General features: G+C 36.5%; 1 protein-coding gene across 2 annotated transcripts in view; it reads left to right on the top strand.

Annotated features, from left to right (window-relative positions):
- Positions 1-14642, top strand: part of Pkn2 (protein kinase N2) — a 114853-nt gene that overhangs the window by 75463 nt on the left and 24748 nt on the right. The window contains exons 7-10 of one of the 2 annotated variants that reach the window (XM_052731970.1): positions 2047-2232; positions 3168-3277; positions 13577-13720; positions 14008-14083. In XM_052731970.1, the coding sequence (XP_052587930.1) occupies positions 2047-2232; positions 3168-3277; positions 13577-13720; positions 14008-14083 (516 nt within the window). The remainder of the gene's footprint in view (positions 1-2046; positions 2233-3167; positions 3278-13576; positions 13721-14007; positions 14084-14642) is intronic. The other variant, XM_052731971.1, reaches the window with a different exon arrangement.

The raw sequence follows: 14642 nt of genomic DNA, 5'->3' as shown, positions 1-14642 counted from the left end.
ATATCCTTATCTGCTAATTATAATATTTAAGTTTCTTAAGTCACTATGTCTTAATTTTTAATGTAGTAATACAAAACAAACTCACCTGATAATCTTTGACTAGATAGCAGACATTGCAAAGTTTGCATTGTTGAGTAAGCATTCTTAAGCTTTGTTCTAGTATGCAGATACCTAGGAATAATTTAATCTTGTATGTGTAGTTTTTATGGTCTTCTATGTACAACAAGAATGTCATTTGGGAGTAATTACCTTTTACTGTTGCAACAAAATTCTTTCTGAATCCCCCCTGTAGTATGCAGAGAATTGAATTTTTTCAATCATGGTTGGTAGGGACACTTATGCCTACCTATATATACAGAATATTGTTCTTTCTAGTCTTTTCTCATGGTTTCCTTCCCTGCCTCTAGTATTTCATTCTCAAGCAGGGAGTAGTTAGTACCTGGGTGATTGTGTTATAAAGGGAAACCTGGAGATCTAAGCAGTATCTAGATGCCTTGGTCTCATGCTCTGGGTTCCCCGTGAGTGCACCATGTTCTGGAAAGCCTTGTGGTAGTCCTAGGAGCAGCCTTAGGGCTTGTTTCTAATCCTTCAGGGATCACTGTGCTTCAGTGCCTGTGACCTGGTGTCTTAACACATTTAAAGATTTTTCTCTGATTGTTCTAGTTGTTTGAAATTGGAGGCTTTGTTTCTATTTATTTGAAAATGTAAGTTCGATATCTTTTTAGTAACTAAAAAATTTAGACATTAAATTTTAGTCATTTAAAACTTTAACTAGACAGTTCTAGAAAACAGTCTTCCTAAAATATTTTTACTATTTAAAATTTGAACATGAAGGCAACATTTTTTTTTTTTTTTTTTTTTTTTTTGGTTTTTCGAGACAGGGTTTCTCTGTGTAGCTTTGCGCCTTTCCTGGGACTCACTTGGTAGTCCAGGCTGGCCTCGAACTCACAGAGATCCGCCTGGCTCATGAAGGCAACATTTTTTAAAAAAGGTTTATTTATTTATATTTTTTATGTGTTTTGGTGTTGTCTTCTTATATGTCTGTGTATCACACCCAAGCTGTTCACTTGAAGGACAGAACAGGGTCAGATACTCTGGAACTGTAGTTACAGACAGTTGCTAGCTGCCACGTGGGTACTGGGAGTTCAGCCTTGGTCCTCAGAAGCAAACAGTGAGTCTCTTTACCCCTGGGCCATCTCTTCAACCCTGAGGCAACATTTTTAATTATAAGTTTAGTCCATAGTGACAAAGCCGTGTATCCAGATAGTTTTAATCACAATTCTTTGTTTTCATTTTGAACACCTTTATTATTTATTTGTCTAAAAAAATTATAGTTATTTTATGCTTAATTGTAACCCATAATTACTTGACTATCCTGTCAGAACGGAAAAATAAAATGATAATTTTACATTTTAAATAGAACAGGAGCTGTTTGTTTATGCAGTCGTGGTAAAGTACTTTTCTGTGTTAACTATATAATTATTAAGCACAGCTGTTATTTGCACACAGAATTCTTTGTATCTAATCTGAATGCTAATATTTAGCTTTTTTCCCCCTCATGTTTTCTAGCCACATAATTCTACAATCTTTATCATTATAAGAAGAATATTTATATATGTGTTTATGTAACTTATTTTGTGCCCCACAGTTAGCTTTGGTAACTATTCTTCTTCTGTTGTTGTTACTTTTTTTGTTTATTTGTTAATACAAATTCTGCTATGTAACCCAGGCTGGACTAGAACTCTGTGTAGTCACAGGCTGTCCCCAAAGGCCTCTTCTGCCTCAACTTTAAATTTTGGCATAACAGGTATAGCCTACCATTCTGGCTAGTACTGTTCCTTTTTATCAAAACTGTTGCAGTTGCCATGATTAAGAGTTTTCAGTTGTTTCTTTAGGTGAACTAAGAAGGGCTATAGCTTCCAGATCCTCTGTAGAAGAGTTTTGTTATTTTAGCAAGTCACCCTCTTTTCTCTCTTTCTAAACAGATAACAGACATGGTTTTGTATATTGTATTGTTGTTCTTATTTCATATTTATTTATTAACAGGTACTTTGGAAGTCCGTCTTATGGGGTGCCAAGATATCCTAGAGAATGTCCCTGGACGGTCAAAAGCAACATCAGTTGCACTGCCTGGATGGAGTCCAAGTGAAAACAGATCATCTTTTATGAGCAGAACTAGTAAAAGTAAAAGTGGAAGTAGTCGCAATCTCCTGAAAACCGATGACTTGTCCAGTTCAGTAACCATGCTTTTTAAAATCATGCCACAGATTAAAGGGCCTTATCAATGGAGACAGACAAAAATGGGAAGTGTCCAAATAGGACCAAAAAATTTTAATAGCTATTATTTAAAAAATTTTTAAATTTATAATAGAACACAGAAAAGCAACACATTTTACTCTATTAAAAATGAATGAGAATTCAGGATAAATAACAAAATCATTTGAAAGAATGAAATACTAAATATTACTATTTATTCCAAAGTGAAGGGCTACAGACACTGTGAGACTTTTCTTCCTAGTAGACACCATCTTGGTTCTTTTAATGATTTGGTGACCATTACAAACTAAACTTTTTTAATTTGCTAATGGATGAGAGATGTGCTGGGATAGATAGTGACTAAATAATCAGCCTTGGGAGGGGATGCATTCAGAGTTTTGAAAGCAAAAATAAGAGATTTAGGAACACGTTGAGGATATTCTAGTATATAATGATAAACTAAACCTAAACATATAGTTGAGAGGGAAGGCAAATGACAGTTCAACATTCAAGAGAGTACAGAAGTAGCTTTCTTGTGTTTAGAGGGAACTGGGGGAGAGATTAAAAAAAAAAAACTATCTAAGGCAATAAGCCTTCTATCTAAAAAATGTAGTGGATGATGATCAGATGGCTAATATGGATACACGTATAAGCAGGGTAGTTGAATTACATTCTTACATATGCAAAATAGCACTTTAGTGTTTGTGTTTTTATCAGATAAAAGATAATTTAGGAGGAGCTGATAGGAATGTTTGTGTATACAAAAGAAAGCTAATTAAAATTCAGACAATCTGATACTGATTATAAAAATCCTTTTCAAAGAGTCTTCAGACTTTTAGTGCTATAAAATAGTGATACTTGTGTTTTAACAATTTAAAGTTTTTAACCAAACTTACCAATTCTAATTACAGATGATGTCTGTGCTGTTTTGAAGCTAGATAATACTGTGGTTGGTCAAACTAGCTGGAAGCCTATTTCTAATCAGTCGTGGGACCAGAAGTTTACACTGGAACTAGACAGGGTAAGAGGAGAACATTTTACTTGAGAAGAGTGTGTTTATTATTTATTGAAAGTCTTTAAGAAGTTTTGTATATTACATTGTTTTGTGTTTTGATATATGCCCAGGTTGGCCTCTAACTCACAGAGCTCCTGCCTCTGGGATTGAAGGCATGTACCTCCACACCAGGTCCAAGAAGTTTGTAAAAGTAGAAGAGCTTACATATTTGTAACGTTTCTCATCTGAGGGATGTAGATACATTTGTCTTAAGACATAGATAGATACCTGATTGCTGCAATAACTTTAGTTTGCAATAATTTGAAAATGTGTAGTTTATATAGAAAAGTCTGTAGTGGTGAGATCTAGTACCAGAATATGTGTGTGTGCATATAGAGTGTGTTAGCTTTGGGGTTATTTTGTATTGTTTTTCTGTGTAGCTCCAATTGGCTCAATTGCCAGTATTCCTTCCTCAACCTGTGCTTGGATTACAGCCCTCTGCCACTGCCATGCTCAGCTATTTGTATTTAATAACATACAATCTATTTACTGCAGTGATTCTTCTGTAGCAAGATTTGCAAAATTGACTTTGAAAGGAACTCTTATGCTCCGTTTTCCCAGCTGTCAGTGTGTCAAAATGTCTTTCATGAATGATGTAAGTAGCTAGGATCCAGTCTGTGTCTATATAACAATAGAAGTCAACACAGTACATTCAACTCTGCAAGATAACTTTTAGATTTAAATCCATTCATTAGTCTAGGAGAAAAATAATCAGCCTTTATTGTATTTTGATCTAAAATTAAAGTAACAGATATTACTATTTAAAAATCTACAGTATCTATGCTATTTTCAAGTTACATAGATCAATGAGTCAAAAGCATATGTATGTTGCCTGAGGAAGTGTTGCCAGCTACACCTCTAGCTTATACCTGTACAATGTTTTTCTAATTTATCTGATTTTTATCTTCAAAGTAAACATCCTGGTCCAGACTTATCGTTGCTATATCTGTCAGATAACTTTTATAGATATTTAACCTTTTCTATATTCTACTTCAGTGATAGATGAGGACTGAGTCCATATAATTATTTAGAGAAGTGGTGAGAACTTAGTGTTCACTCTTTTACTAAAGTAATTTGACTCATCTCTGTCCTAAAGCACCAGACTGATCTTTCCTCTCAGTTCAGAATCATTCATTCATTTTACGCTCCTGTTTAATCAAATATTTATTGATTATTGTTGCATTCCAGGACTTCCAAGTGCAGATTAACAATGAACAACATAAACAAATCTCTCAGGTTCTCTTAAGAAATTCACTGTCACTGGCTTTTCAATATATATCTCAATAGTTGCAGGCTTTCTTTTTACAACAGAACTATCTATATAGTCTATTACCTTATTTCAAAGATGTATCTTTTTCTAATGATTTCATCTTAAAAGATAATGACTTTGCTATTCATACTTTATGATAGTGTTCTTTGAAAATTCATACAAGAAGACTTGACCTTAGGATTTATGTGAAGATAAACGTGAGGGAGAAGAGTTGAAAGGCATGTAGATTGGTAGATATCTATTACTGAGATATAATAATAGGGTAGTGAGAAGTGAACTAGATTGTGGTGGTAGTAATAGAAAGAAAATTTATGTAAAAAATGGAAGGCAGTTAGTAAAACTTAATAACTAAGTGTATCTTAATCCACAGCAAGAAAATAGAAAATAATCTCACAAAGGTTTGAAAACAATTATACTGGAAAAGGGCAAGTTCTAGAGTTTTTCTAGTTTAGAGATCATAAGTGAATCTCATCCATCTGTAAGACCATTCTTTGCGTATTTACTCATCAGCTTATACATGCCGGGCATTTTATAGGATATAGGCTTGCAGAGATACATAGTTACAGTGTGTAACTCACAGGCTTACTAGTCACCAATTTTACATTCTATGCCAAGTATCATCTCATTGCTGGCTGTGTTGGTCCAAATGGTCAAAGTCTTGTAGAAAAAGAAGGTAACTAGTAAATAGTTTAAAATCTGCACAGAAGTGAGGGAATAGAGTTGCATTACAGGGTCAGAAGTGTGGAACTACCGTTGACAGTGGAAATTATGCTTAACCTGAGACCCGCTGTGGGAAAACGTAGACAGATTGCTAAGATCCAAAGAGTATTCCCAAAAGCGGAAACAAATAACTCCCTAACACAGATGGGAACTTGATATGCTGCCAGCAAAGAAACCTGAGATAGAGGTGTAGTGTGAAGTAAAACAGCAGAGTCAGAGAGGTGCCACATTGTCGGTTAGTTATAGGCTATGAAGTAGAAGAGAGGAAAAGGTCTTTTTGTTGTTGTTGCTGTTGTCTTTGTTTTGTCTTGTTGGTTTTTTTTTTTTTTCTAAGCTTATTTTGATCTCAAACATGTGGTCTTCTTGCCTCTGATTCCTACATGTTCTACCGTGTCTGTAGGCTTTTAATAGGGTGCTTGATCTCTGGTTTACTACATTAAATGATCTGATAGAAAGAAATATTATCTGTTATAGAAGCTACCACTAGTCCACAGTGAAAAAAACAATCTTTCATAAGCAATATCTCAAGTTTGACTGTCTTTAAATTTAAAGGCAGAATGAGGAGAAAGAGTGTGAGGAATATCAGTGGGGTTCCAATTTGTGTCTTAACTCACTGGATCACGTTCATAAAGATCTTTCTTGGGCAAGTCCTAGTTTTAAGAGATGATTCTAATGAAGTAACAGTGTTAGCCAGATGCTTGGAGAAGAGATTGGTTTGTTGCTAGAGTTTTCCTGCCTGGCCCACAGTCAGGACAAATCTCTCTCACCCGCCAGTCCCAAGCCGCTCAAACCCGATCAAGTAAACACAGACATTTATATTGGTTTCAAACTGTATGGCCGTGGCAGGCTTCTTGCTAACTGTTCTTACAGCTTAAATTAATCCATTTCTATTAATCTATACCTTGCCACGTGGTTTGTGGCTTACCGGTACTTTACATCTTCCTTGTCCTGATGGCGGCTGGCAGTGTCTCCCCCACCCAGCTTCCTGTTCTCTCAATTCTCCTCTCTGTTAGTCCCGCCTATACTTCCTGCCTGGCCACTGCCAATCAGTGATTTATTCATTGACCAATCAGCAACACATTTGACATACAGACCATCCCACAGCACTTCCCCTTTTCTTTTCTTTTGTTTTGTTTTTTTTTTGTTTTTTCGAGACAGGGTTTCTCTGTGTAGCTTTGCGCCTTTCCTGGAACTCACTTGGTAGCCCAGGCTGGCCTCGAACTCACAGAGATCCGCCTGGCTCTGCCTCCCGAGTGCTGGGATTAAAGGCGTGCGCCACCACCGCCCGGCTCCCCTTTTCTTTTCTTAAAAAGGAAGGTTTTAACCTTTACACATCTCCAAAGTCAGCTTGGTATATTTGGGAATTTGGGCGTAGCTTCTCTTACTACTTCCTGCTGGAGGGGGGCGCTGTATCTTCTGGGGAAACAAAGAAAATTTTAGGATCATGGAGTAGTCCGTGAGGCTGTATCATCTGAGCCAGTTGCCTTGAAACGGTTCTGGATGTTGGATCATCTGGGCCATGGTGTCATCATCGGAGACCTTTCAGGTGGTCTTGGCTGGTCAAACCTGATGTAGCTTAATCTGGAACAAATCCATAGCCTCTGGCTTTCTGTGGAAACAAAAGCAGAGCCTCCTTTCCAAAGCAACATATCCTTACATCCAAATTTTGAAGTCAAGGTACCTTTAAAATATACATTTTGGCATAACTTAACAGCTTTTGTAATCAAATGTTTTTCTTCAGTTACGAATATCAGAGAGAACATAATCCAGATTCTCTGTGTGGTAGCCATCTTTACGTGGCTTATTTTTTTATATTAGCTTGAGCCTATTGCTTTGAACTGCAGCCTTCTAAGCCTGAAACGGCGCTGGCGCTGTGGCTGCTGGCTCCGCCCACTTCAGCTTCCCAACATGGCGGTGATTCGTTTTCCGCCAGCTCTGGGAGCCATCAACTCTCAGAAATAGTGGGTCTATGTTTCTATCAAAGCAGCGTGTAGCCAAGAAACCTCTTTTTTTTTTTTTTTGTACTAGCAAAGGCTAAATCCACCACACAGCTTAATGTGCCACTTGCAGAGGCCTCATTCCGCCATACTGCAGGTCGAGCGCACACGCACGCTAGGAACCCGCCAGTAGCTCAAACCGGCAGCTGCCACTCATTTGAGAGAGACAATTAGGAACTGTTTTTAGCTCCATTTTAGAATCCTTTTTCCCAGTTTTTAGGTGGAAACTCTTGCCACCACATTGGACGCCATTTGTTGCTAGAGTTTTCCTGCCTGGCCACTGCCAATCAGTGATTTATTCATTGACCAATCAGCAACACATTTGACATACAGACCATCCCACAGCATTGGTTGACTATGCTTTGAGTCCATTTGCTATCTTTTAATTGTCTAATAGTGTGGCAAGTTTTATAAGTTTACTGCTGCCCATTTGGGTCACTATTTCTAAGATGGGTGTTAAGGATGGAATACAGTAATGTTAGTTAGAAATACTGGCACAGTGTGTGTGTGTGTGTGTGTGTGTGTGTGTGTGTGTGTGTGTGTGTGTGTATGTATAATGCCTTTTATTATCCTGGCACATTTTAGCCATTCAGTGATACACTCTTACAGACTTTTTAAAATTTATGTAAGGGGTGTGTGTGTGTGCATGTGCATTCGCGTGCACTCACATGCACCAGTGCCTACTTCCACAGGTCCATCCTCAGAGGCCAGGGTAGAACATCCTGTGTCATCTTTTGCTCTTATTCCCTTGAGATAAAATTACTATAAGAGAAATGAAAAAGAATTAGAAGTGTTTCTTCCATTAAAGGTCCTAAGATTGGCAGGTTAAAAAACAAATTGTTTGTGGCAAAAATAAAAAAAACTTTAAATAGTTTGGAATCATAAAGCTGAATTCTATTCCATATGAACTTGTAGTCAAAATTTGAAAATAGATGAGAATATAATGATGTTTAAGCAGAAATAGGTAACGGGATTGAGATAGATAATATAAAGTTAATGTTTAAAGAAATAAGTGTTTAAAAACTTGAGTGAATAATGAATAATAAACCAAAATGAGTAGGCAAAGTTTTAAGAGAATGAAATGAAATTGAAGATGTATAGATTTCGGTTTGAAACGATTTAGCCATTAGTTGGTGATTTATTTGTTCATGCACATGGGAAGGAGAACTAATAGAACTTATAAAAGTGGTGAATGTTATATTTGAAATTGAGGATGAGTTAAATGGCTCTGTGATAGGGCTAAAGAAGTTACATGGAGTATAAAACGAGGATTTTTTAAAAAAAATTATGAAGAGGCCAAGACACATGAAGGATAGAACAAGAAGGCCAGCACACTAAGTAGAGTTCAAAATGAAGGAATGGAGGGTGGCCATTTATACAAATTTTCCTGAGTCAGTTATAATTGTGAATTGCAGATTTGAGAACCAACTTTCTAGAAAAATGAGTACGATACCCACATCTAAAATGTAAAGAGAGAGGACTGAAGTTAGTCAGAGCACCATTATGACAAATGGATGTTTAGTCTAACCTTGGTGAATGGAGGGAGCTGGAAGACCAGTAGGAAAGTCTACTGGTTTTGTTTGGGAAATATATTCAAGTTTAGAAGTAGGAACAATAAGTGTATAGAGACAGAAAGATATGTAAGTTTGGATTAAAAGGAAGGCTGTGGAAGAGTGTGTGAACTGACATAGGAAAGAGTTACACATAACATAATCTTGTAAGACTTAATTCAGTTCTCGTTGTTTGCCTGCCTCTTTCCCTCTAAGGCCACAAGCAGTGCTTCTGTGGTAGACTGACTTTTCAAGCATAAATCATGGCCTTAAATGTTCACTGTCCCTGTGTCATGTCCTTTGTTCCCTCTTGTCACATTTTTTCCATCTGTAGAATCTTCTTACTGGACTCTCAAGTGAACCAGATAGATATTATTGTTTCCTCAAGAAAAGACAAGGCTGATTTGTCTTTTCCCTCAGGAGCTTCCGGTCTTCTCCCTGTTCTATTCTTTGCCCCAATAGTCAACGTTAACAGAGAAGTTCTTGAATTACTGAATGATGTCCTAGAATAAGAGATACTGGTAGATGAGAGGGCAGGAGCATGGGAAAGTTAGTGTGCACTCCCTCTCCTTTTCACTTCTTGGCCTTGCTTTTCACTGCAGTGTCCATCTGTGGTTACCACCCCTTCTGGGTGGTCCTCTTATCAAGATCCATGCTCACTGGATTCTGATAACTATTGGCTCTTGTTCGTTTATCCTAAGAGTGATCATGACATGTGCTCTGGCTAAGTAATCATGTTCTCATTCTTAATTCTTTAACTTTAATCACATCTCCTTTTAGAGTTTTATTTAACTCTTTCAGTTTTTTAGTATATAACCTGCTTGCTTTCTGCAAAAACCCACGTTTTCCTCAGAAGTTCCCTGAAGACCAATAAATAGATAATTGTTACATGCTCTCTTGTAAAAATGTCACCATTCCTTAGCTCATGAATTTCCAAAACTGGCCTTTTTTTTAAACTTCAGGACAAACAAAAAGTTTGCTTTTTGCTCTTTTTTTCAGCAGTGGAATTTCATTCTCCTTTACTTCAGCAAAGCTCTCAAACTTTCTCAGTTTAGTGTTCCAGTGATTTTTCCTGGTGTCTCTATAGGCCAAAACATAAAAGTAAATAGCCCACAGTTGTCTTCATTAGGAAGTAAGTGCCAGGTGAAGCGTACCTGTAATCCCAGCACTTAGGAGGTCAAGGAGGAGAGTTCAAGGGCAGCCTGGGATATGCAGAGTAAGACCCTGTCTCAAAAACAGAACAATAAACTAATTATTAATTGGTATTTGTATCTATGACCTAGAAAGTCAGTATTAGGGGAACAAGTATTAAATGCTTTTATTTAGTTCTTATTTAATTACAAGTAATAAATGGTATGCCTGCATGTTGTCTAAAATATAGTTTTCCAACGTTTGGATCATTTCATTTCTTTTTGTTATTGTAGAGAAGGAAGCTTAGTAAAGATTTGATGGCATCAGGATGAACATAGCAGTGCTGATAGTGACACTGTGTACATAAAGCTCATCTGGTAGTTGTCCTAGTGTGCCATAGATGTCACTGTTCCCTCTGAAAAGCATTCCCAAGCACCCTGGGCTCCTCAGCACATCGTTTGGAAATTCATCCTTCCTCGTGCATCTTTGTGTTAGATGTGCATCTTTTTTTTTTTTTTTTTTAGGTACAATACAGTATTGTATTTGTTACACTAATACCTTAGCTACATGTAAATCTGACTTGGTGCCTCTTGTCTTTTTCTATTTATATTCTAGCCCTAGAGTGATAAGCCACACAGATTCCTTATTCATACCCTGCAGTTTTCTGTTACTCAAAATTCAAATTAACAATAAAGTAAAACAAAGCAGGAACTGTATAGTCAGCCAGTATTGCCAGTTAATGCCTAACTTCGATCCTACTGCCCAGCATTTTTGAATTGTACTTTTACTCTGTCCATATTGTATTTCTCCTGTCCTTTGAAATTACTTGTAAACCCTTGCCCTTTAGAACTCACCTGTAGTTTACATTCTAGACAGTGGTGCCATCTCGTTACATAGAAGCCTTAGTTGGTCTGTATGGTGCTTTGTGCCTCAGATTCCATATCTCTAGTCAACTTTCCTAAATTACACTGGGTGTTAGGGGTTAAAGAAAACTGCCAGTTCCTGGTATAAATTATAAAGTACTAATAGTAACTCTAGGTGATAGATAACCACTCAGTTTGGGAAGAGTGTTCACAGGGAACAGTGCAAAGGGACAAAAGGTAAAGGTTCTTGTCCCTGAAACCTGGTAGAACTCCAAGAAACTTACCTTAGCTACCAAATCTCAGATTTCTAATTTATTTCAGTTTGACATACAGACTAGAGACAGGGAAAGAAAAATCAATTAATAATTGATTATTAGTTTTAATAGACTCACTAGAATGGATAGCAAAAACGAAGTGACTGGGGCTGCTCCCTGCATAGTCCCACCGCTTCATCAGTGTAAAGAAAAACAGTAGTAATTCCATCACTAACATTTGTACCCCTTTTATCTGCTTAATCTATAAGCCTTTGCCTCATATATCTTCTTGATCCTTAATAAGTCTTCCTGCTCAAAACAATGGCAGAAGATTGGAGCCAGTAAATCTCCATTATCCTGATTTAAGAAAAAAAAAATCTAAATTACCAATCCTCAGTTTATTCTTGCAATTTATTTCTAAAAATAACTCTAAAATATTTAAACCTTGTGTTTGCATGTGATTTGTGTGTATGTGTATATACCTGTGTGCACCAGTGCATACACATTCAGACACCAGAAGTAGAGGTCAGGGATCTGGTTTTACTACTCTCTACCTTATTCCTTTGAGACAGGATTTGTCACTAAATGTGAAGCTCACCATTTTTTAGCTAGCCTGGCTAGCTAGTAAACCACATCAGTCCTCTTGTTACCCCTTCCCAACTTCAGCACTGGAGTTACTGGTTCCCACAGCCACACCTGACTGCTCAAGTCTTCATGCCTGTACAGCAAGGGCTCCTACCCATTGAGCCATCTCTTCAGCTCCTAAAATACTTGAACTTCTAATGGAATATAAATAGTATTAATGCTCTTTTGTGTGTGTGTGTGTGTGTGTGTGTGTGTGTGTGTGTGTGTGTGTGTGTGTGTGCCACTTGTTAATCTTAAATACTTACATTCTCATACTTTTTATTCCAAGGTAATTTTGCCATATTACTTATGAGTCAGAAATGAGATGAGATCCTGGGATTTCTGATTGTCTATTTTCTGATTCCTTCTTTTGCTAGCAATGAATCTGTATTAGCCAGACATTGTCACTGTGACAAAACACATGTGAAAAATCATCTCAAGGGAGGAAGTTTACTTTAGCTTCCAGTTTCAGAGTTTGGGGTTCATTGTCACTTGTCCCAGTTGATTTTAGACTCGGGTGAAGCAGACATAATGAAAGCACATGAAGGAGGAAGGCTGCTCACCTCCTGACAGCCAGAAAGCAAGTGAAGAAAAAGGACAGAATGCCATTGTAGTCTTCAGCTCTATGCTCCCAGTTTGCTCCTTCCCAGCTAAAGCCCCACCTCCTGAAGTTCCACCACTTCCCAGAAGCACTGCTGTAGTTCAGATCATATGACAACAGAGTATTTCTGACATGTTTTGTCTTGACTCTTGTTTAATTTTTATAAATGTTTTCATTTTCATCAACTAATTTTATAAAGTAAAAAATCTATTATGTATGCATACTAGAAACTTAATAAGTTGTAAAATTTCACAAAATGAAAATTGTTATATGAAAGAAGTAATTTATTGTAGAACCTAAAGGGAAATACATTTAGCTCTTATTGTGAATAATCTGCATAATTCCAAAAAATAAAACAGTGGAAGAGTCTGGTACTTTCTAATTAAAATGTGCATAAATTATAACATACTGCAGAAATCAGCTCATGGCTTGATCCCAACATACAAACTATTGTCTAAGGTATATTTAGTAGTAAGTTGTCAAAACCTTAAGTATGTTTTCACATGTAAACATTATTTCTAATAACCACAGTATACTCTCTCTTGTGTGGATGTGAAATCATATATACTTAACTTGTCCTTGTGATCTGGATATTCAGGTCATTACTAATTTTTTATATGTCTTTTTTATATTATAGTAAATGAACATATTTAAAACATGGGTTAAATACCACCACCCACCTTCATTTGACACAGACTGCTGTGCTCACCAGCCTTGCTGCCTTGTGGTAATCTTGAAAATTCAGTGACCTGATGTTCTTACAGTACTCACAGTGTATGGCACATATAAGTGCCGAAGAGAAGCCATTCCAGGCTTTCTGTGGCCCAATAGTGGGTCAAAGAAATGGGTTTTGACATGATTCTTCTGAGGGAAGCACTGTGACATTTTATCGACAGGACAGCAGGCAACAGTATTTGGAGAAGAGAAACCTGAAAGATTGGGGTTCTAAGTGGAAGAGAAGTTTTGGTGGTTAATGATTGTTCTCAGTATGTGTTCTGGCCTTGAACTTTAGAAATGCATTAGCAGAGATTGTCTGAATATAAGTTTGATTAAGTTAAAATTTGTAAGTTTGATAAAAGTGATGTAAAATTGAAAAAAATTACAGTTTTTTTAAAATACTGTGATTTTGGGTGTGTACTTTGTTTATTGTATTTGTATTTCATATATTTTGTGATATTTTATTCAAGTGTGTGTCCAATGATGTCTTTTCTGTTTGTTTGTTTTTTTTGTTTCTTTTTTTTTTAAAATTATCTTAGTCACGTGAACTGGAAATTTCAGTTTATTGGCGTGATTGGCGATCTCTGTGTGCTGTAAAATTTCTGAGGTTAGAAGATTTTTTAGACAACCAGCGGCATGGCATGTGTCTCTATTTGGAACCACAGGGTACTTTGTTTGCAGAGGTAATAAATGTATTTTATTTAATGTGCATAACTACTGTTGAAATTGTATGTGTTGACAGCATGATGTAGAAGTGCAAGAATGTTGTGGCTGCTCTGCTGCAATATTAGGGGTGTGACCTTGAGAAAAGTCATTTATCCTCTCTAGTTCCGTGTTCTCATCTGGAAAATGAAGGGGTTGGACGAAGTTATAGATAAGATTCCCTTAAGTTCTCAAAACTTAGGATCTAGTAGATTTCATGAAACTATCCTTACAGTTTTCATGTCAACTTGAATTTTCGTCACTACAGGTTACTTTTTTTAATCCAGTTATTGAAAGAAGACCAAAACTCCAAAGACAAAAGAAAATTTTTTCAAAACAACAAGGTAATTACTAAGAATCAAATGTGGTATTTTGTTTATAGAAAATCCAGCTGTCATCTTAAAAGTAATTGTCTTTTCTTTCTTTTTAGTTGTAATTTCTAACATTTTAAGTAGTATTTAAACATATCCTTAATAATAGAATCCATTACTCCATTTCTTTTTTGTTTGTTTGTTTGTTTGTTTGTTTGCTTTGAGACAGTCTAGTAGCCTGTGTGACCTCAAATTATGCTGTCTGACCTTAAAATGATCCCCCTGCCTTTGTCTCTCAATTGCTTAGATTACAGGCATGGACCACCATGCTTGCCTTCAACACTGAGTTTCAGTAATAATCAACTCATGATTGTCTTAACATTTCCCACCACTCCCTGCTTTCTGAGCTTATTTGAAGCAAACTTAGATACCACTGAGTCCTGTTGTTCATTATCATAGATGCCTTAAACTTTAACCATATCTAACTACTAGAGTTAAGAAAGAATCCAAACTTGTATCTATTCTTTAAAATTGTGTTATTTACACTAGTTTTAATTTAAAAAAAAAAACAAAATAATTAAGAACTAGAGAA

Source organism: Peromyscus californicus, unplaced genomic scaffold (genome assembly GCF_007827085.1).
Source record: "Peromyscus californicus insignis strain IS unplaced genomic scaffold, ASM782708v3 Scaffold_9__1_contigs__length_137607984, whole genome shotgun sequence".
Classification (NCBI taxonomy): Eukaryota; Metazoa; Chordata; class Mammalia; order Rodentia; family Cricetidae; genus Peromyscus; species Peromyscus californicus.
Note: the sequence above shows the minus strand (reverse complement) of the source record. Positions and strands in the feature narration are given on the sequence as shown.